General features: G+C 41.0%; 1 protein-coding gene across 1 annotated transcript in view; it reads right to left on the reverse strand.

Moving 5' to 3' along the window:
- The window catches only part of LOC140279620 (rho GTPase-activating protein 26-like), a 79,250-nt gene that overhangs the window by 20,469 nt on the left and 36,394 nt on the right, over window positions 1–22,387 (reverse strand). Inside the window, exons 2-16 of the mRNA XM_072374775.1 lie at window positions 21,266–21,361; window positions 18,644–18,705; window positions 18,255–18,326; window positions 14,447–14,548; window positions 14,253–14,363; window positions 13,712–13,816; window positions 12,395–12,524; window positions 11,088–11,188; window positions 8,924–9,018; window positions 6,398–6,476; window positions 5,773–5,809; window positions 5,584–5,649; window positions 4,451–4,525; window positions 4,267–4,351; window positions 2,975–3,033 (exon numbers count right to left, since the gene is read on the reverse strand). Of these exons, the coding sequence (XP_072230876.1) occupies window positions 2,975–3,033; window positions 4,267–4,351; window positions 4,451–4,525; window positions 5,584–5,649; window positions 5,773–5,809; window positions 6,398–6,476; window positions 8,924–9,018; window positions 11,088–11,188; window positions 12,395–12,524; window positions 13,712–13,816; window positions 14,253–14,363; window positions 14,447–14,548; window positions 18,255–18,326; window positions 18,644–18,705; window positions 21,266–21,361 (1,275 nt within the window). The remainder of the gene's footprint in view (window positions 1–2,974; window positions 3,034–4,266; window positions 4,352–4,450; window positions 4,526–5,583; window positions 5,650–5,772; window positions 5,810–6,397; window positions 6,477–8,923; window positions 9,019–11,087; window positions 11,189–12,394; window positions 12,525–13,711; window positions 13,817–14,252; window positions 14,364–14,446; window positions 14,549–18,254; window positions 18,327–18,643; window positions 18,706–21,265; window positions 21,362–22,387) is intronic.

Genomic DNA, 22,387 nt, shown 5'->3' on the forward strand with positions numbered 1-22,387 from the left:
CTAAAGCCACAAATCGTTGTATTTTTAGATGTGTCTGTGGGGGGGATAAAGGCACCTATTACCCATTTCACCTAAACTATTTATCTCATGCAAATGCTGCCATGCTGACTGAGACTCAGTGTCATGAATGAATGTGTTTGACCAGCTGCAGAGAATGTAAAGAATACAGATGTTTCACGGTCAGCACACAGAATGTGTAAATGATCAACTGTGATTCTGCATCAACAACTAGCAAGTTGGGCAACCAAAGGCTGCTTTAGAATTTAAATCCTCCATTGTTACCATCAACAAAAGCTATAAGAGATTGCTCTGAGCAGCCAAGAGCAGACTTAAGTGCTCCCGCTCTATTGATTTAAAGCTTTGTAATTCTCTCATTTCAACAGCAGGCATTGTGAGTTAACAAAACTTTCTACAAACAAAATCATGGTTGAGGATCTGACAAAAACTGGAGCAGCAGGCGGATCACTTCAGTGTGACAGAGTGATTCCAAATGTAGGGGTCATGGCAGACTGACATGGTCAACATGGAGCCATGAAAGCAGAGGCCGTGGTAGTTTATGGGTGTAGCAGTTCAAAGTGTTACTGACTTCCATATGTTTGCTAGAAAAATATTTCCTTCGTCCATACGCTTTTCTTTAGTAAACAGATGCATGTCAAGGACTTCAGCTGTGACCTTTTAGTTCGGAAGCACAACCAGACCATAGCCTGGTGTCTTAGCCAGTGCTCGCACAAGCCCTGCAAAAGCTGTGTGAAAAATAAGAGGAAGCAGTTCAGATTCATCACACTTTATTTATTTATGTATTTGTGGATGCGATCACCTCAGTCCTGATGTCACAAAAGCAGGAGGAAGGACGTCTCAAACCATATTCAATGATCCAACAAGAGCTCAGTTGGAAGTATACTTCTGCAGTCTGCTTCACTCAAAACTAAGTGGCAGGAAATGATGGAGGTATAAAAGGGATGTTTTTATCGAAGACTGTCAGATTTAGAGAGGTACCACCTGATCAGACATTAATGCAGCCAAAGGTCTGTATCCAACCACTTCTGTGGAGCAGACAGCAAACAAATCCCTCGAGCACAAGTCCAACAAAGCCACAATTCAAAGGATGAATATCATTCGATGGTTATTAAACATTACAGTCAATATCATTAAACTGCCTATCTGTAAAGAGGTTTAACGCTTTCAAAGTGCATTAAAAACACCGTCCCTTACATCTATATTCAATGCAAGGTCACGGTCTGTCACCACTGCATCACGTCCCGTGATACCCAATTTAATTCTTCTATCAGGCAGATTATCAAGCACAAATTAGAAAAATCAATTAGGGTGAGTTCTTTTTGGAAGCTTTCACTTCGCAGGATGGAAAAATGAAACCCAATGAAAAGAAACTAAAAACACTAGACTGGAGGTGGACTTTAAAAGAAATCTCACATGAACTATGAGGACTAAACTGATGACAAAACAATACAGCAAGCAAAGCAATACATGTATGTTCTCTATCCTAAGCTTTCCTTTCACTCTCACCAACCCGGTTCCAACTCCGTTTCCTCTATTTTAGCGAAACTCATCTTTGATTTGTTTCAACCCGACAAGCTCAAACTTTAAGAGGGTAACATAAGCCTGGTGGTGGGCGGAGCCGGACGATATGCGTAAGAGGTGGAAAAGAGGAGGTTCTCAAAGAGGTGAGTTCAAACCAGGACACTGTCCTCAGAACACACTGCTGCTGCCCCTGCAAACGGCAGCCTTTCACAGGAAAAGAACCACTCATGTCCATGCAGACACACATGCATGCATAAACAAATGCATGACGTGCAAATGCAGCATTACCAGACATTGAACTATTCAAGGGAAAAAGAGAGAGGAGATCAGGATTAAAAAATAAATACATACATGTAAAAAACCTTTTAAAAAATCATCTGAAATAAAACTTCACAAGCTTATAAAAACGATCTACAAGCACAAATGATATTTTATGATTTGGTTAAACACTTTGATTTTCTCTCCAGTTGGCATTGCTTTGTATTGAGCCACTTCCTGGTGGTGTTGCCAGAGACACTGAGCCATTTCCTGAAGTTCCCTCCCATTGCAGCACAGCTTTCTAAATGATTAGCTGCAGACAAACAAAGAAAACTGCTCGCTGCATCCCTTCAGGCTCGACCAGACAGGGTGAGACTGATCTGGACTTATTTAGCATTCGGTAAAAAGGAACATTAACAACATAAAGACAAAGACGATATAAGGCTGGGTTGAAAAGACCAAACAACACTAAACCAGATCATACAGAACCAGATGAAATGATCAGACAAAACCGGTTCAAACGTCTCATTAACAACCAATGACTCCTAAAGGAAAATCTCTATTTGTCATTGCAGATGTTTATTCTGTAGCCTCGCGGCCACAGGAAGATGAATTAGTGTTCTGAAAATATTGCCTAGACTGCTGGGAGAGTTTCAGTCATCTGTCTTCAACACATTATCTAAAAATTCAATTAATGAGGAATAAACCGCACCCATCAGGCAGTGTTACACAAAGAAGAAATCTCATCTGTGTATGAAAAGCAAGGGTCCTCCATCTCTGTGTCAAACACTACACAAAGCAGAACAGACCACGAGCACCTTATCCAAACTCTGATTAATATGCTCCCATTCTTCAGATTCCTTTTAGGAGCACCACCAAGAAATCTCTATATGCACAATCACTGTGTGAGGAAACAAAAATCCCAGGCTCACATATTACAGAAATATTCAAATCCATCCTTAACCTGTACAGATCAACAGGGAATGACTCAAGGATTCAGCTTAGATCAACAACAAATCAAAGGTGGCTAAACAGGAATTCGCACCTTCCATGTAAACCATACCTTCTTTCATTTAGTAGAGACTGGTGCTCTTAAAAAAATGTTTGCAATATCCCAAAACCTAAAGTCTAAACAGTTGAGGGGCAAATGAGATCCATGAGAGGAAAAAACACTCACTGGCAGCTTTGATGAAGCTCCTCTGGTACTGGTACGTCATGAGAGGTGCAGGCAGCACTCTGGAAACACAGGAGATGGAAAATATCAGCTCAGAAAACAGAATAAGTTTACAGTCGGCTGCTCTGTGAAAATCAATAAAGGTAAATAACAGAGGACGAGCGCTCGTTTCGGCACGCTCTGCTCCGATGGCTGAACATGAGGTTTTCACCGCTGCCACAGCAGCATAATGGCAGCTGCTGGTTCCCGGGGAGGCCTGTCCTGTGTGTATGAGCGGCGTGAGAGTGGACGCCTCCTTTTAGAACCTGCACCTGTGGATTTGTGTTAAGCACAGAGTAGATTCATCCTGGTGCAGGAGATTGAGCACAGCATGGGCACCATAATAAGTCTTCTCTTTACATTTTCCCTTCCATCAGTCCTAGTTGTCTCATCATTTAACCATTGACTAAACTTCCACTGAGAGGTTGCCCCTGTGAGTGAAGGCCATGAGCAAAGATCATTCTCACTGGGTGCAGAAAAGTCTATCAAATAAGTTAGACCCATAAATTCAAAACAAATAAATGAATAAAACAAATGCATCTGCTAAGCTGCTATAGGCTTAGACTGCTGGGGGACCTCATCTGTCACACCTTTCCTCACTTTGCTCTCTTTTCCCCCTGTTCAATTTCTCAAATGATTTTATGTCCATGTGACATTATTGTGGTTATTAACTTGTGTTTCCCTGTTCCAACAGATATCCTTTGAATGGCGTTATGGTGTTTTTTTCCCCTCTTTTCCCTCTTTTCTGTCTTCTCAAACCCCAGCTGGTCGAGGCGGATGGCCACCCTTCCTGAGTCTGGTTCTGGTTCTTCCTGTTAAAAGGGAGTCGTTCCTTTCCACAGTCGCCTCAGGCTCAGAACGAGGGATTAGAGCAGAAGTTTCGGTGCAATCTGTTGGTTTCCTTAGCTAGGATATTGTTTTTGAATTGGCTCCATATGAATGAATTGGATTATTTTGAAATTAATTAATTGGATTTCATTGGATTATGATTACAATGAATTGAATTCCAATTGGCTTGAATTAGACTATATCATTTAAGTGCCTTTGTTGTAATTTGGCGCTTTATAAATAAAACTGAATTGAATTGAATCTAGAGAAAAGCACAGAAACGTGCAGCCTTTACACAAAGGGAGGAATCATTCAGACATAAAAAGAGCAATAAAAGCTTAAAACTCAATTTACATCAAATAACCCAGAGAAGAACATTTTGATGATTCACGTGCATGAGCAACATCGTTAGCCTTTTTCACACAAACCTGAGATAATGCTTGATAGCACTCGTTATTGTCTTAATCTCCCACTCTGGATTTTCCAGCTCCACGTCAGCACATGTTTTAGGATCTGACGAACACAAACAAGAGGAGAAAAAGAAAGTACAGCATTTAGACAGATATTTAACTCTTTTTATATGTGCTTTAATGGTCGTGTTTCTGTCCGTACCCATAGCCAGGCCCAGTAGCTTTTGAACTTTGGAGTTGACGCCAGCGATTCTGTACAAACCCTGCTCATCGATACCTGACGGAGAGAAAACCACATGAATTCATTCTAGGAGTAATTTGATGTCACTTCAAACTAAAATTCATAATCACAATTCTTGTTTTGAGAATTGACGAGACACCATTGGCATAAAAAGGACATCTGCAGTAATAAGGTTCAATAAAGCCGTCACAGAACAATCTCAACAAGTTCATTTGAACTATTGCACATTTTAGAGTGAAATTTAAAAGAATAATTCTGTCAGAAACAGATGCCAGCCTGCAATGGGAAGGTGAATCTGTCTGTGGGGTAATGAAGATGGATGCTCTGAGAGCAGCAGATGAAAGAAGCTGCTGATACCGTGAACATGAGGACCTTTACTGTGACATTTTAGAAAACATCTGCCAAGAAGGGTGTCCTGATAGATCAGAGAGTAACATTCTCTAAAGGATTCAATTCCTCTTCCTTTCCGATTGCTGAAGGCAGCACGTGCGAGTTTGGGGTGACCATATTCCAACGATGTATTTTACACATGCACTTTGTCTTATTTCAGACTACCTTTGGTCTAAAATCAGTTTTTCTTCATGTTTTCAGTACGAATCCACTATCCTTAAGCGTGTTTAGCTCACAGACTGAGGTTTAGCTCAGCATAAAAACTATAAAAAATTATTTTTATGCGATTGCATGCTTATCCAACCAGCCTAATGAAATCAGCAGATGCATACAAATATTAGTTAATAGGCCAAGATTATTACTATAATTAGATTTGTATCATTTCAAGGTGCATTAATGTCACTCACAAGACGTTCCCAAGTTCAGACAGATTCCATTTCCACTACAAAGGTTTCTGTTCCTTCTGACTGTATTTTTACATTATTCTTGCATTTACTGCAGTTTTTAGTTGAGGATCATATATCAGTGACAAATGTAATTAGGTACGAAGATAGAAGCAAACAGAGTCTTTCAGCGGTGCTTATTGCACATCTCAGTTCTGCAGAACTGTGTTTGTAAGTTTGATATCTTCTCATGAAAAACTGTGTGAAGTGAATCTAACAGGGAAACAAACCACAGGGAAAAAAGCAGGACGAATATTTTACCTCGAGTCTCCACTGCATAGATGAATTTTTTCATCACATTGAATCCAATCACATCCAGCTGGGCCACTGACGGGGAGGAGTATGAACAAAGTCAGATGCATGGCTACACTGAGGTCAAACGTCACATTATTGGTTTAGATTATCAAACCTTAACAGAACAGCTGATGAATCTCAGTTAAAGCTACTTACTGCCTTCAGCCTGGCTGTCTTTGTTGAGATTGTACACCTGGAAATGACAGAAAAACGGCACATCAACGCATGTGGCTGCGTTTGATAAGTAAAGACATTTGCACTGTATATCAAATAGAAAATGTTGTGCGTGTGTGTTTGTGCTCAGATTCATTCGTCTGAGAGGTGGCATCATGGGATGAGTCTGCACTGACAGCCACAGAACAAAGAAGTCTTGACATCAAAGACAGGTAATAGCTAAGAAAGAACACACAGCTCTTTTTCCTCTTAAGTCCTCTTAAGCTCAGCAACTGCTTGTTTGGGCTTGTGTGGACTTTAAGGATGTCGATTACCTTTGCCCATTTGAATGCAGACATGAGCGAAGTGATTGGACATGAACAGCTGTGAATGAGGGTGTTGAGCCCAGCATTAAAACTTACTAAAGTAAAAACATTCTCACTAAAACCAATAAACTGTTTTATGGTAAGTTAAAGTATTCAGGTGACATACTGTGTACTGACAAGACAATGCTTAAAGTTAAAGGCAGCTCTTGTTTTGCTTAGTGGACATGATGTCCCTGCTGCTCCACGTCTCTCCCCAGTCCTGTTTGTCACGTAAGCAAAAACTGGTAACCACGGTAACCTACCGGCTCTCTCCCATCCATAGCCTCCATCCACAACCTGCGGTCCTCTTCTGACAGAGCTTGCATGGTGATCACACCCGATCTTCACACACAAACAAACACACAAGGCCACATTAGCTTTTCAAATTTTATGGTAAGCAGCAAACGCTGTCAGTTAAACGCTGTTAGATCAACAAACCTCACAACACCAGCAAAAGGCACACAGAGACAAACATGCAAATACTTCACACAGCAGCGTACACCTTCTAAACAAAGTCCAGATGTTCTCATGACAGCTACAAAGAGCTTTGAAATTTATTTTACATGGATGTTCTGGACCATCTAAATTGATCGTTTAACTTCTTCACACTTAAACATTAAAACACATTTGATTAAAAATACCATATTTATTACTTTCTGCTTGTTCTGACATGAATAAGTTGTGCAGAAGAACATCTGCGTGAAAACGTCAGACTTGTTCCAAGAGCAAATCACATTCATCTGTGGAAGTCAGAGATGCTACTTAGGTCACACCAGAGTAAATTAGATCAACGCAGATTAGATTTTTACCATAAAAGGATAAGAAAAGGAGGATATCACGGGAAAGTTCATTAACTAACAAGAATTCCCTCAGCAAATCCATCCTGACAGGTGCACTCAGTGTGCATTCTCACACCTCAGTCACTCACACAGCCTCATTAGCCACATCCATCCCAGTCTTCTACTGGTTTCCAATCGATCCTCTACAGTCACCCTGTCACTGGTGGTAAATTCATCTTCTACTAACCTAAATCAAGACATACAACCCAGCACACGATCTCACATTTAACCGCTTGAGCCTGACATGACTGACCACAGGGCTGGTTCTGTTCATTCAAGGTTTAAGTGCTCAGCCACAAGCGCACTCACAATGCATTTTCAGGTGGCATTGTCGGTTAATAGCAACGTTGGAGAGAACACGAATGAAGGACTTAACATGGTACCGTTTGGTAAACTGATTAACAAATAACCTGAGTAAAAATCCACCAGGTGAACTGTAAATGACTGCCTACAAATATTAAAGTAAGGGAAATTAAACAAATAGGTGCCGGTAGGGCTGGGTACCGAACTTCGGTTCTTTTAAAGCACCGACCGAAATGCTTTGGTTGTACCGAGTATCAAAATACGCCTCGTCATTCGGTGCCAAGTTTCGGTACCCAGAGATTAATCACATGATCTAGAACTGGTCATGCTACTCTCGATTGGCTGTACTAACATTACACTTTGCCGCACGCAGGAAAATGTGGTTACACCCAAAGACTATGTTGGTAATTGTAGTGTGTGTGTCGTCGAACCGGTTAAACGATGCCACCGAGGTCTAAAGCGCGGCTCCATTTCACCAAGATCGATGCCAATAGTGCGCGATGCAACATCTGCCAAAAAGTCATCGCTGCTAAGGCCAGAAACACGACTATAAGGACTGAAGATTTGTACGGTTATGTCTAATGTGATTTACTTTTTGTTAGAATTGATATTATAAAATTGGTATCAAAAAAAGTATCGCTCAGGAACCGGTATTGAAGTTAAGGTATCGGTATTGAAATATTTTGATAGCTACCCAGCCCTAGGTGCTGGGACCATTACGGTGAATTGTGGTTTAGATTTATTTTGCTCTTCTTGATAATTAACAGAACATTCTGTATATGTGATGCTAATAAAAAAGTCAAGACTATCTCTGCTGCTAAAGATCTACGACTGAAGTGGAAATCACTGAAACATCAATCATTTCACTCCATCAGCAATCTCCAGATTCATTTTCCAATGAAAAACACCAGAGGATTTAGAATCATCACCACCGAGTCTCCTGAGCTGCAGTGATGAAATCAGAGTGATAAAGCACTCAGGTTGTCAAAGATTGTTTTGGGGAATTACAAACATCTGTGTGCCATGACTGCAATTTTGCAGCTGTTTAGTGTGATCAATTCAAATCAGGAGCAAATGGACAAGCAACTGCACACGATACATGCAAAGCAATGCAAATAAGGTTAGAAATGAAGTTAAGTGCATTTCTTCTAGATGGCATAACAACAACACAAAGTTCTTGTTCAGATAAATCATCAGCATACATTTCAGGCTTACTTTGCACTTTCTTACACCACTATTAAGACTGCACATAAAGCAGTAAATACACACACTTCAGTCACATGAAAAACAGCACAGCAGTCAACTGAAACAGGAAGCTTTAAGTTGTAGATGAGAAGGCAGCAGGATGGGGGGGGATCATGAAGGAGGTAAAGGGAGGACAACACCACAGGGAGCTAAGTCTGAGTGGGCTACAACGTCCCAGCACTGAGCATTCACATCAGCCTAACAGCGCCCTCATGTGTCCATATGTTGTAATTACACCTCACACGACCTATTCTGCTACAGGTAATCACTCAAATCATGGCCAGAGACAATAAGTAGTCTTTATTTTATGGATTGATATATGAACAATGAATGAAAGTTGAAGCTGGGTAAAAGGAGCATTATGTGGGGAGTCCATAATGTGAAAAAGGGATGCACACTAACCTGTCCACAGCCTCCACATCAAAACAAAATCTCTTTTCTATCGAGTCGGTCTTCCTTCTGGTACAGGACTTGAGAGTGAAGTTCTCCTCCTCACCCTGACAAACAGACAGAGAGAAAGGAAAATATTTAAAATAAAGATCTATAGCGTAACAGTAAGGCTGTAAGTTAAGCAGAACAGCATTTAGGGCATCAAAATGGGATGTAGATCTTGTACCATGTAGACATTTTGTTTTAAGTCCAGTCCACTTACAGAATAGCTGAAGCTTTTGTAATATTCAGATCATTTTTAGATGAACACTTGCACTGTGAAAAGTGACAAATGCCGACAGGGACCGCCAAACCAGAACTGTTTGAATAAAAGTGAAGAACTTCCAGTTTTCTTAGCATCTGAAAAGTTCCTTCAAGCATATGATTTAAGTGGCTGACCCGAGCTGACATTACTGTGAGCTGAAGTCTCTTTACTTGAATAATTCAGGAAGCTAATCTATTACATTCATTTTCCAGAATTAACTCGTGTTTTAGGCATATCTAAAAGTGTATATTTTGAGATTACTAAGAAAATTAAACAAATACAGTGAGCCACTACGATGACTCATGACCGAAGTAAAACATGCTGACAAAGCGATAAAAACTGACACGATACTGCTATCTTGTACATTTCACTTTCTGGATATGAAAGACCTCAAAGTCTCAGTTTCGCTTTGACTAAATCAAAGATTTGCGACTTTCATTTCATGTTTTGCGATACTGTGTGATAAAAGCAGCATGTTTCGCTTCATATCCATACCACATGAAAGCAAAGCATTCCGCGCAGGTCTCTCAGCGAAAAATACCGATCTTTATCTTTTCTTTCAGTCCAATCCACCTGTTCTTTGAACAACATTCTTCATCACCTCATTCCATAATGAAAACATAACGCACTAAATGTTTGAAAAAGGTCTGGACTGCACGCACTTGAATGCAGTCTAATCAAAACCTGCAATTCTGCACCATAAAAGTCTTCTATAATGGAGTCATGCTGCTGTAATTCATAAGGACTGTCGCTCGGCTTTGTGTTGTTAAACTAAGCAAGACCCTCTGAGAAAAGACATCATCTGGACGGCAGCATACTTTGCTCAAAAATGTATAGAAATCATTCGGCATTAATGGTGCCTTGACAGGTGTGCAGTTAACCATGTGCACTAATGCGCCCTCATACCACTTGGGTCTTTTTAACCGAGCACTGAGATTAAGCCACACAATCATTCATCTATCCATTTCCTATACTCGCTTTATCCAGTTCAGGGTCTCAAGGAGGCTGGAATCTATTTCAGCTGCCACTGGATGAGAGACAGGGAGCATCGTGCACATTCAACAGCACAAAGTTCTTGTTCATGGCACTTAAAACTTGTATAAGTTGATGCAGTGATCTGCACTCATCCCATATCCAGCAGGCGGTTGTTAGCATTGTAACTTTTCCACTCTTCTATATGGGAGTAAAAGTGGGACCTCCTTTAGTTTCTGATTAATCAGATGATTTCTTTATTTTGTCTTTAACGATTTAAGTTACATTTTTTATTGTTCTTACTAAAGATTAAAGTCTTTCTGTGATGTTTAAGTCTGCGGTTTTATTAAAACTGTAAGAAAACAGGCCTGAATTTCCCTTATTCATCTACTGCAGGAGGAGAGTGATACACTTTGGGGGAAACAGTTGGTGTCGTGCTGCAAACTCATTATAAAAGGTGTTAAAGCAGTATCTAACTGAAAGGTTACAGTCTGGTGTGAAGTTGTAGCGTACATCAAAAACACCCTTGATACCATTTGCTGGGGGAGGATTTAAAATAGCTCAGCTGTTTTTCTGCAGTATCTTTCCTTGACGTATTGGAAACAATGCACTCCAACACACTGAGAGGCTGTTATGACCAACAGCAAGCAGAATGTGTGAGCTGGAGTGGCGCTCAGAGGGATGAGCTGCAAATCACATGCATTAGGCTCAACTGACACTCAGGCCAGAGCACAGTTTTTATACGACTGTGTCTCAGTTTGTGGTACATTTCACTGATCTTCAATCTGCAAGTTTTCCTCTGTTCCAAATGAAGACATTCAGAGGACAGCTGGATAAATGCAAGTCTCAGATGCTTCGTGAATGTCTGATTACTGGATTTTAGTGGCCAGAGACACTCACCATTTTCCCTCCGGATTTAGGGTCAAAAAGGACCATGGTGACCCTCTTGGGCTCACGATGGTACGTGCAGTAGTACTTCACCCAGGTAGAGACAAAAGGGCCTGTGGGAGAGAGAAATGGAGAGTGAAGCCTCTAAAGAAAATGACAGGACGACAGAGGGATGAGGAGAAAATGTCAAATGTCCCCCGAAAAAAAAAGAGCCAGAGGCAGACAGGGTTAAAACAACACGAGAAAGGATGAGTCAGGCCTCCTTCAGCAATAACTGCGTTGCCATGACAACCGCACAGGGAAAGAGCTGCTGTCACGTTTCGAACTGATCAGACTTGACTTTGTCAGCCATTGGTTCATTATTGTGTGTGTGTGTGTGTGTGTGTGTGTGTGTTAGGGCTGCACGATTATGACCAAAATCATAATCACGATTATTCTGATCAATACTGAAATCACGATTATTAATCACGATCATTCGACATGTCTGGAAAAACACGTCATTTATAAACAATGTGCCAACCATTTTTTGTGAAAATTTTAATTTTAAATTAGAATAAACGATAAATAATACAAAACAAAACCCAATAATTTAACATTTTAAAGCACTAACTGTATTGATCGGACACATCTTTGGCCAAATAAAAAGATTGCGTCTGTTATTCCTGCGTGTCTTTGGGAGGTAGATGGACCGGGTTCTGCCCGGTGCAGGCTGCTGTAATGGTTGTCTGGGTCGGCGCTGGACACGGACGGGGATTTTGTGACTTAACATTAGCTTTGGCCTTCATGCATTCCTCATATTTAGGTTTGTGATGTTTTTTCAGGTGATTTAACAGACTAGTGGTGTTACTCTGGGGCAGACACTACTCTGTTACACTCTTTGCAAATAACTTGTTCTTGTTTAACGTCACTTGAATCTGAAACAAGTCCAGACAATGGATATCGCCCCGTTTCGAGGTACAAGCTCCTCGCTTCTGTATTCTTCTCGGCTTTGGACATGACTTGCTCTCATCAGTCTTACTCATAGACTATCTAACCAGCTGCTGCTACAGGCTGTCTTACACTGTGCGCTTTATTTAGGCAGCTTAATGAAGCCTTAACCATGCTTTCGCCCCCTGGTGGTTGGTGGACTACTGGTTCAGAACATGTGGTTGGATGCAGGCAGCAGAGCTGCATTTTGAATGTAAATATCGTTGATGATCGGGTTCATTTAATTGTGGCCACCAGAATCGTGGCCTGTTCTAAGTTGCTGCTGGATTGTATCCAAATTGTAAGCCGTGACACGTCCACACACACACACACACACACGGGCTGATACATACGCTTCTCCAGCACAAACAGGTAGCCCTCCATGGTGTGCTGGCTGACACTCTTGTGTTCATGTGGATTCTCCTTCATCTTCCTCATCAGACTTTCCACCTCAGACCGTGTGCTCTCAAACCGGTTCCTTGTCTGTCAACATAAGAAGAGGAGCAAAGATCTTCCATAAAAGTTATGCTCCAACTTCGTCATGTAAAAAATATAACACTTTTACTAGAGAATGTTTATTTGAAGGCATTTTACGTTGCTGTAAACCTTGCATTGCCTCCGTCACGGGTGCATCTTGTCATTCCTGAATATTCTAAATTTCTTTTTCACGCCTAGATCTCGACAGCCTACTTCCATCAGCTGAACATTGAATTTACATTTACATTTAAAGTACAGACTTATTTTCCTTTAGAAGTCTTCCTGAATGATTCTTTCTGCTAATTTTATTTTTATTAACCTTTATTTATACAGGTAAAATCTCATTGAGACCCAGGGTCTCATTTGCAAGAGAGACCTGTTTTAGGCAACAGCAAAACACAAAGTTACAGATTAACTGAACGTACAAGAGACAAAAACAAAACAGGAACATATGATAATTAATAATAATAAAATTAAAGAAAAAGGAACTAGTTAAGTACAGTACATGTGCAGACCCCCACTGACTGTCTCACCAGCCTTCCTACAAGTAATTGGAAGTCCTGTAGTGAAATAAAACTGGACAGCTTCAGCTTCTGTTGGAGCCTGTTCCATGTTACAGGCGCAGAAGAGGAGAACTGAGGGGATGGCAAATGTGATGTAAAACAGGGACCGGAGGCTATGATCAGACTGTTTCCGTGTCAAGTATGTGGACAAATAGGAGGGGAGTAGTCCAATGATGGATTTGTAGATAAATAGATACCAGTGGGTGGTTCTGTGCATGGAAAGTGAAGACCAGTCAGTGAGAGAGTACAAAGTGCAGTGATGTGGTTTACAACCAGTTATGAATCTCAAAGATCCGTGATATGCAGCATCCAGTAGATGCAGGGAGTGAGCAGAGGCATTCATATAAACAACATCACCATAATCCAGGAGGGGCAAGAAAGTGGCTGCATTCAAAGAAAAACAGGCTCTATTTCTAAAGAAAAACCACACACACACTGAAACTGATTTAGAATGAAACTGACGTTCTTTAAAATTACACCTCAAACGCCCCCTCTTTCAGTTTAAATGCAGTTTAAAATGAAACTTTTCCTGCAATCAAAACAAATATGAAAGAGACTTAAAGGTCTTTGGTGCTCAATGTTGCCACCTCTTAGTCTAAGTCCAATAAATGTGTGTGTTTGGGACCTTACATTCTGTATGCTGATGGTAAGATCAGTCTTAAAGTGGTTAAAGTCCTTTGCCAGCTCGTAGCCATGGTGATAGTAGGTGAACAGGCCTTGCAGGAACGCCAGCAGCTGATTGAACACAAAACAGCAACACAGTAAAGGCGGTGAGGTCAAGAACAGGAAGGATTGAGGACGCAGAGAAGGAGAAACGAGAAAGAAGGGAAAGTACAAGAAAACATAATAAGGCTGACAAATGGGAGCCAGAGTGAAATGCAATGTGTAAAACATGACCAAATACTTTCAAAGACTTAAAACAAACCAACTTTGTGCTGTTAAGCAGGATGAAAACATTGTGTGGAGTGTGTGCAACCGCTTGTCTCCTATTTCCCCAGAATTTATCACTGAGGTGTCCTCCAGCAAAACCAAAGTGCTGCTTGCCAGTATCAGAAAACTGTGGTTGTACTGAGCATCTGGTGTGCTTAGATATGTCAAACTGAATGAGTGTAACAGAGACCATCGTTCAAACTGAGCGTGCTTGATTAGCCTCTTCAGAAAACAATCTTACAGGTTCCACAAAGTCGAACATCTTCCTCTCCTGGACCTCCTGCACCTTGAAGACGTACTCCAGAGAAACTTCGTAAAAATGCTGCCTCACATTATCCACTTGGTTGTCTGCCTGCAAAAGGAGAATGTGTTCATATAAGTGAGAATGGGATGGTTCTGGGGGGAAGCAGCGGACACTCAGACACAGCCTCTTACCTCATGCAGATGGGACTCTTTCTTTTTTGCTGAAAGGCTAAGGTGCTTTTCCAGTACTGCACAATATTTCTCCGTCTCCTTGTCATATTTTTTCCTAGCCTCCTGCCACACAGAACACAGAAATGCCAATATTTGGTTGAGAGACAAACACGCAACAATAATAAAGACTCAGCTCTTATGTGGCATTTTAATTCATCAGTGACTACAACTTGTTTTCTTTTTAATCAAAAGATTCAGCGTGATATTAATGCATTTTCATTTTCGCTTCAAATCTTGCATTTTTCAGAGAACCCAGCGTGAGATTTTCCCTCTGGGGTGCACAGCTGCGTCTAAAACAATAGACTGTTTCATGAAACGTGAGATCACTGACGTGACAGAGAGACATGTGGAGGGATGATGAGCAGGGTGTGCTGTCTGAGCTTAGAAAAGAGGAGAAAGCGTCCAAAAGTCGCTCCAGTTGCTTCTTTTCTAAATATTTTCTGCAGTGCAATTATCAGTCAGATTAGGATCGTTTCTGTAAGAAATCAGAGGCAAAAATAGCTTGAAATCGCGGATTTAATCTATGACAATGTGTCATATTTCAAGAGTTCGTTACAAATTCATTATGTAACGTCTTCATCTCAAAAGTAGCCAAAGCTGTCAAACAAATGTAGTGTAGCTCAAATAACTTTACTTAGATCTGTAACGCAGTGAAGAAAACATTTTATTTGTAAATACTTGAGTAAATGTACTTGATTACTTTCTATTACTGGCACATGGAAACATAGAGGGGAAACAAAAGGAGAGAAGTGAACACATAAACAGAGGAAGGGCAGATCGGGCGGGTTTCCCTCTGTCAGAGAGGCCCTGAGGTGCTATAACTGTACATCCGTCCCAGCCTGTTAATGTTATCATTTCTTTATCCGAAGCTCACAGCATGAACACCAGAAAAGAGAGACACAGTTTGAGAAAATGTGTATTTGACACTTCTCTTGTGTGTGTACGTGATATGAGCAAATTTAGTCAGATATTTCTGTGGTAAAATCACATGCATGGCCAATAAATCATGTCTTTTATAATGTTAATTAGTGGGTTTATTCAATATTTGATTGACAGAAAACCACCTGAATAAGCAACTCAAGATTAAGTGACAAGTAAAGTAATAGCAATGCCCATAAAAAAGTATCCAAATTGCCTTTTTGCTTGTTCAGTATATCCCCTTGAAGCCAAATAGCTTGATGTGTGTGTACCAGAGGGCCATCCCTGTGTAAAATGATTGCATTTAATTCTAATCCCACTTTCACAGATGCTGGAATAGGTAACGTAAAGCTGCTGTGTCCGTTGCCAAGCAAGGTTCCAACAGCGTTTTCTGTCCTCTGGGCCAAAGGCGGAATACACAGCAGCTGCGGAAGACATCAGACATGATGAATGCTCCTCTAAACAACAAGGCATCTGTTTAAAGTCTGCCTCTTTGATATTCCTTATTCTCTCTGGGGATCATGTCTGCAATGACGGCTGCTGAGTCCATCATTAGGCGTCATGACACAGTCCTGACTAAAACTACGTTTCAAATCAACTAAAGGCAGCTGATGGCTTGTCATCCCTTCACGGGTTTTCGATCAATCTTTAAATAAGTGTTCATTTTTTAATACTAAATCTTGGGTAAGAAGTTAAAAAGTTACGTCTGTCTTCAGCCAGCAGGTGGCACTATCTTCTCAGTATGACACAGCACCTGAGGATTTATTGTCGGTTCCCTTTCTCAGAGTAATAAAAAGATTTTAATAAAGGCTCAGACAATGTCAACAGACTGACTCACCAGATATACAACCCTGTTAGACTGCTGGTCGCTGCTCTGCCATGCCCACATTTACCGCCACAGAAATCACACATTAAGCCAAACAACCCATCACCACACTCTGTTTCTGCAAACACTGCAAGGCACAGATACTTCACACAAACCTTCCCCTCGCCGGTGCTCTTCTGCTCAGCGAGAACAAGAATAAACCTTCCTGTATTATTAACACGTCCTTCACACCAGAAGCATCCGCCGCCTCTGACAGGACGTAAAACACAAACCAAAGGGTACATGAGGTCCGATCTCCTCCAGGTGTGAAACGCTGGTGTGTCAGATCAGATAGAAGAAGACTAATTCGAATTCTCTGTAAACGTGCAGCTGAAGGCAAAAATGACACATCTGAAAACATGCAACTCATTTAGCAGCAGCTGTGTTTACACTCAGAAAGGGCTCCATCTTTGCTGGAGGACTGTGTCTTATTCTTTAAACAAACACAGCGTTTACACAGCTTGGTGAGTTAACTACAGCTGCTTGTGCAAAGTTACAACAACTTGCTGCTATGATTTGATCAGAGGGAATTCCTCTTTGAATGAGATTAGAAGCTAAACCTGAGTTATTGTTTTTTTTTTTACATAAAAACTCTATAATGTGTCTTCTTGCATATCCAAATCACGTTATTCATCCCACAAACGTGACTCTGCAGAAGCGCCTCCCGTTTTACAGATTTACCAGCTCTGGAGCTTTAGAACAAGGTGAAACTGTGTCAGGGGGAAGATTTTACCGCTTCTTTCAGGGCTAAACTAGGATTAGCGCAACGCTCATGGTGACCTAACTTCGCTGATTATGCACTCACTTCTTAATCTGATCACTACGTCAAGATCAGACAATGACCTGCAACAGGGGGGTGGATGAGTGTGCTGACAACATGTTTAACAACGCGTGTATCAGAGATTAATCATCTATGTCCTGTGCTTAATGAATGAATGGAACAAGTGAAACGAGACCTTAACACTGAAATATTACCCAAAAATGCATTGAACTCCAGAATGTTGTTGAATATCATTCGGAGTTGCAAAAATTTCCATAAAGCTGGAAAAACATCCCGCATTTCACAAAGATGCTTTCTTATTGTTTAACGCTTCGATGCCTCTCAATATGAGGGGTGTGGGGGGCCCTGCTGGCCTATGGGACACCCCCAATGGGGATAAGTGTCTAATGGCAGCATTATGTATTCCTCTAATCTTGTATTTAGGTCGCTTTACGATGTCCAGGCCTGGACGGAGACCCTGAGTCTGATGTGGAGTGAGTAGGCTGTCTGCACACGTCCACCACAGCCTTTATTCATGTGTCGAAGGAACCTGCTGTGTGGCTGTACTGTGCACACGAGTCAGATGATGACCTCCACAAAACAGAAAACAGACATTTCGAAGTGTTGTCTGCACTTCAGGAACAGTGTAATGCAGTCATGTATATTTGGTATTTTACTGCATTTATATCAGTGATCTTGTTTAGTTATTAATTTCAAGTTGGCAGTTATCTTTTAAATCTTTTATCAGAGTAACAAAGTTATCATTGCGTGCCAGTTGTTTTAAAAAGGCAGGTTAAGCACTATTGCTATTGTTGTCTGCTACTGTAGGAAACTATATTTTAGCCACAGGCACGAGGTAAATACACTTGCTGTGCTTAAAAGTCTGATGAAAAGCCGTTTCTCACTGCAAATCGTTTGCTTTTAACTTGAACAACAATCATGACTGCTTGGAAGAGTTCCAGATCCTGTGTGGGTGAATCACATAGGAAGCTTGTGAACAACTGCTGACGAATACACACATCCACCCTTACATAACAGCAAAAAGCAAACATCCACCAGAGCAAATCAACTGTGCCTTTTATTTGTCATGTCTGCTGGGCCCTTCAAACAGCTGCAGGAGCACTGAGGGGCTTCATCGATGAATGTTTCAGTGCCAGCACACATGTAATCAATACTCCTGGTTATGGTCATTTCTGTCACTGTTCCTGTTGTTGTCGGCAGCTTACCTTGGCTGCGCTGATCTGCTCTTTCCTGAACCGCTCCAGAGGCATAATCAACACATCATTCGCGTTTTCAATCTACAGGAGGGCACACACACACACACACACACACACACACACACACACACACAAATTCAGTCCCACAGACTACCGAGTGCACAGTTTAGTTTCAAATTTAATCTGTAGCTGTGTTCAGCAAATTTAAACTATTATAAACTTTGGAGGTTCAACGTCAAGAATAATATTCATTTAAAAGTCCAGTCCATGTAGTTATTATTTAACCCGAAACTACAGCACACAAATACATGCAAGCAGTTGAAACTGCTGATACAAAATAAGCTGGTAATTTCATAGGTAACCTGCATCATTTCCACTGCAGTTTTACGGTCACTCACCATCCGTGTCCTTTCATCCTCCAGGTTCTGTAGGACAGCTGCAAACTCCTGAAGTGATTTGGCTGAAGATAGTCATGTTGGCAGTCAGCAGAAAAGAGAAAGAGCAGCAATTGAAAAAGATGACAGGAGACAAGAGAAATAAATACTTGTTATTTTGTGTGATGATGATGATGATGATGATGAGAAACACAAGTACAGGCAAACAGAATAAAGTTGGCGGGATGTAGTAGGGAAGAAGGTGCTTTGTCTTCCTCCTGGACCTCTTAAAAACGACTCTAAACGCATGACACAGCAGAATAATTCACTGGAAGTGAAACCACAGTTTAGATGGTTAGTTTCTATGGGGCCTTCACAGCGAGCACAGCTCAGAGCTTGTTTCCCTGCTTTCTGGCAAGTAAAGCTTCACTGGCTACAGTGGGTCAGAGTTTCCACTTGAGTTGCCTATCCAACACATAAACTTTTGTTCCTCAGACACATTGAGTGAATCTCGAGTACATATGGAGCACATGCAGCATGTGCAACAACATGCAATCAGATGGCAACAACTGCAACATGCGATGACCTAATCATGAAAGAAAATCAATGTACCCAAACTATCACAACATCTGATGCGAGGTCCTCACTGTAACTAAGAGAACGTGGCTATGAACACCCTAAAAACAACAGTGCTGCGGTGCAGTCCAGTTGATCTGCAAGCTGTTCAGGAAAGATAGCTGAGGGGAGTCAAAGCAGAGCAGGGTGGGTCAGAGCAGTGAGGAGCAGGCGGCATCAGAGGGTGTGGTGACTGCACGGCCCCTCACACAGCAGGATGTTTGGACAGCAGCAGTCCAGATGAGCGCGTGGAATCAATGCTTTTATTCTACACCGCTCGGTATCAAACTTTCACTGAAGTGCATCAGGTTCGACTCGGCATTAAGCTCGAAAGAATCAGGACAAAAAAGGTGTTAACTTATTTTTATTATCACAGGAAAAGCTGACATTATGAGCAACAAACTGCACGTGCCGTGTTTATGATGCCTTCAGTGGGCTTTCATCTACACGGTAAACTGAACTCCAGAAAAGAGCTTCGTTGTTTGCATATTTTAAAAAGACTTCAGGAAAGTGAAGTTTCTGAAAGTGCGCCTCGTCACACACGTGAGAAGCTTCACACACGATCTTCTCTCGGATTTAAAACGTGCAAATCCCCTCACATTTAAAGATAACTGTGAACCAAACGCTACAATCACAAACCAGACTCACAATTAAACACAGGCTCAGACTTGCAAACTCTATCTGTTCAATTTTTGGCTTTTTTTTTGGAACGTCTTAAATGGAGAGCACCAACTGCTCCCATATAAAGAGAGATCCGACTCCCAGATTCAAGGCTGCGGAAGTCTTTCTGTGTTGACTAATGAAAAATGCAGTGCGGTTCTGTAATTTGTGTGGTTCCTACAATGTGGTAGCACGTTTGGGCTGACTGTTACTTATGTGCAGAGATAATGAGGATTTATTTTCTGTGTGTTCATCTCTTGAACAAAGCCGGCCTTGTGAATGAAAACTGCATTTCAGAGCGAGCTGATTGTAAAGATGTATTGTTTCATATATTCTGAAGATTATCGAGCCAGAATAAGCAGTCAGGAAGAAATTAAATGCCTTAATAACCTGTCATCTAATGGCGGCTGGGATAGGCTGCAGCCCTGCAGCCTGGAACAGGATAAACCAGGTATTAGAAAATATATGGCTGGACTGTTTGCCGTCAACACAGGTTTCTATTCCTCGGTAAGAACTGGAGTTGAGATTTTGACTATAGATCAAGTGCAGCTTGCTAATTATAGCCTTAAAGTGTTGACTGTTCTTAGGAGACTCTTCTGTTCTGCTGAGTTTTAGGACTGGAAACATAAGACCTTCTCATTACCAGCTAATCTGAGCTAAACATCTGTACCGAGTGAATTCCCGGACCAGCTCTTCATTATCATACTCTAAAGATTCAAAACCAGAAATACAACAATAAGTTTTAGAAAAGTATGATGTATCTTTGCCATCGCATTATTTAGTTTGATAGCCAATGAACAGTAAGTCTTAGTCATGCAACTCCACCATTAAACTTAACTAAGGCAAAGAAGCATGTCAGCGAATGGCTTGAAGCTTGAAAAAAAAGCACAATTTGACATTAATAATAATAATACATTTTATTTGTACAGCGCTTTTAAAGCTCTCAAAGACGCTTTACAGTAAAAACCATAAAGTGCAAGATAAAAATACTAAGAAATGCACAAAAGAAAAACAACGTACAGTGCAAGGATGTATGCAAATGTCGAAGAGGGGGAGGACAGGGGGTTGGAAATGGAGAAGGCAAACCGATGGTGTGAATGGAAAGCGGATTTGAAAAGGTGAGTTTTGAAGGTGGATGGATCTGGGCAGTGAATTCAGCCTCACTGTGTTCATCTCAGATTCATTTGGACACTAAATGAAGATAACATACTCAGAACAGAGGCATCATTTCACACTCACTGGTTTTTTTAATATGCTGAATCGACTGGTGATTGATTGCTGCAATTCAGCAGCTATGTATGACACGAGTCTATAAAAAGACCTTTCCGCTCTGCTGCACTGATGCATAGAATTTGATATGAGAAAGCTCACCTATGCATATCTCGTCGTCTGTCTCAGCGTCTCCAATACACTGGAATTTGAAATCGTTGAGAGAGTCGGCAAACTTCCTCTTTGCGGTTGATAGACCTGAGAGAAAAGAGAGATAAGAAAAAGAAGCACTAAGAAATGGAATTCTTCTTATTAAATTAGTGCAAGAGGCAAGGCAATTTTATTTGTATGCCGCATTTCATACACAAGTGCAGCTCAATGTGCTTTACATGGCAGGAAAATAAAGAACAGAATAAAAGGATGAAAGGATAAAAAGATAAAAACCTTCTGTAAAATCAACTCAGCCGGACCCAGAAGCAGTGCAAGATGGAATTTATAAAATGCTTTGGTAAAAACTGATAAGGCAAGTAAAAAGGGGATAATAAACACTCAAGAGTATCTGTAACTTTAACCATTGGCATCATCACATTTCACAGGCCTGACAAAAGAAGAAAGTTTTGAGCCTTGATTTAAAAGTAACAACATTTGAGTGTTTCAGGGAGTTTGTTCCAGAAATAAGCAGCACAACGTCTGAATGATGCTTTACCATGTTTTGTCTTAGGACTATAAACCGTTAGCAGTCCCTTTCCAGATGACCTCAGAGTTCTGGATGGTTGATGGGGAATAAGAAGATTTAGCAGGTATTTTGGGCCCAAACCATTTAGGGATTTATAGACCAGCAAATTCATTTTAAATTCAACTCTCTCACACAGAGGAAGCCAGTGCAAAGATCTGAGAACTGGTGTGATGTGGTCGTATCTTTTGGTTTTTGAGAGTACCCGTGCAGCTGCATTTTGAACACGCTGCAGTTTTTGGAAGGTTTTCTTTGGAAGGCCGGTATAAAGCCCATTGCAGTAGTCTCATCTACTCGAGATAAAAGCATGGACAAGTTTTTCCAGGTCTGGTTTAGATAGAAGGCCTCTAATCCTTGCTATATTTTTTAGGCTTTAATCAATTCAAACTTCTGCTTTAAGGACTCACAGAAAGCGTTGCAGGTCTACTCTAAACGATGGTTCCCTGGCCTAGAAACATGTAACAGATCCATATATGAGAATAACACCTTAACATTTGGTAGGGCGTTAGTGTGGCTGACTGGAATAAGCGTTAAAGGTGGCTAAAGTGAGT

The sequence above is a fragment of the Leuresthes tenuis genome, unplaced genomic scaffold, assembly GCF_036924035.1.
Source record: "Leuresthes tenuis unplaced genomic scaffold, fLeuTen1.0.hap1 SCAF_21, whole genome shotgun sequence".
In the NCBI taxonomy this organism is placed as follows: domain Eukaryota; kingdom Metazoa; phylum Chordata; class Actinopteri; order Atheriniformes; family Atherinopsidae; genus Leuresthes; species Leuresthes tenuis.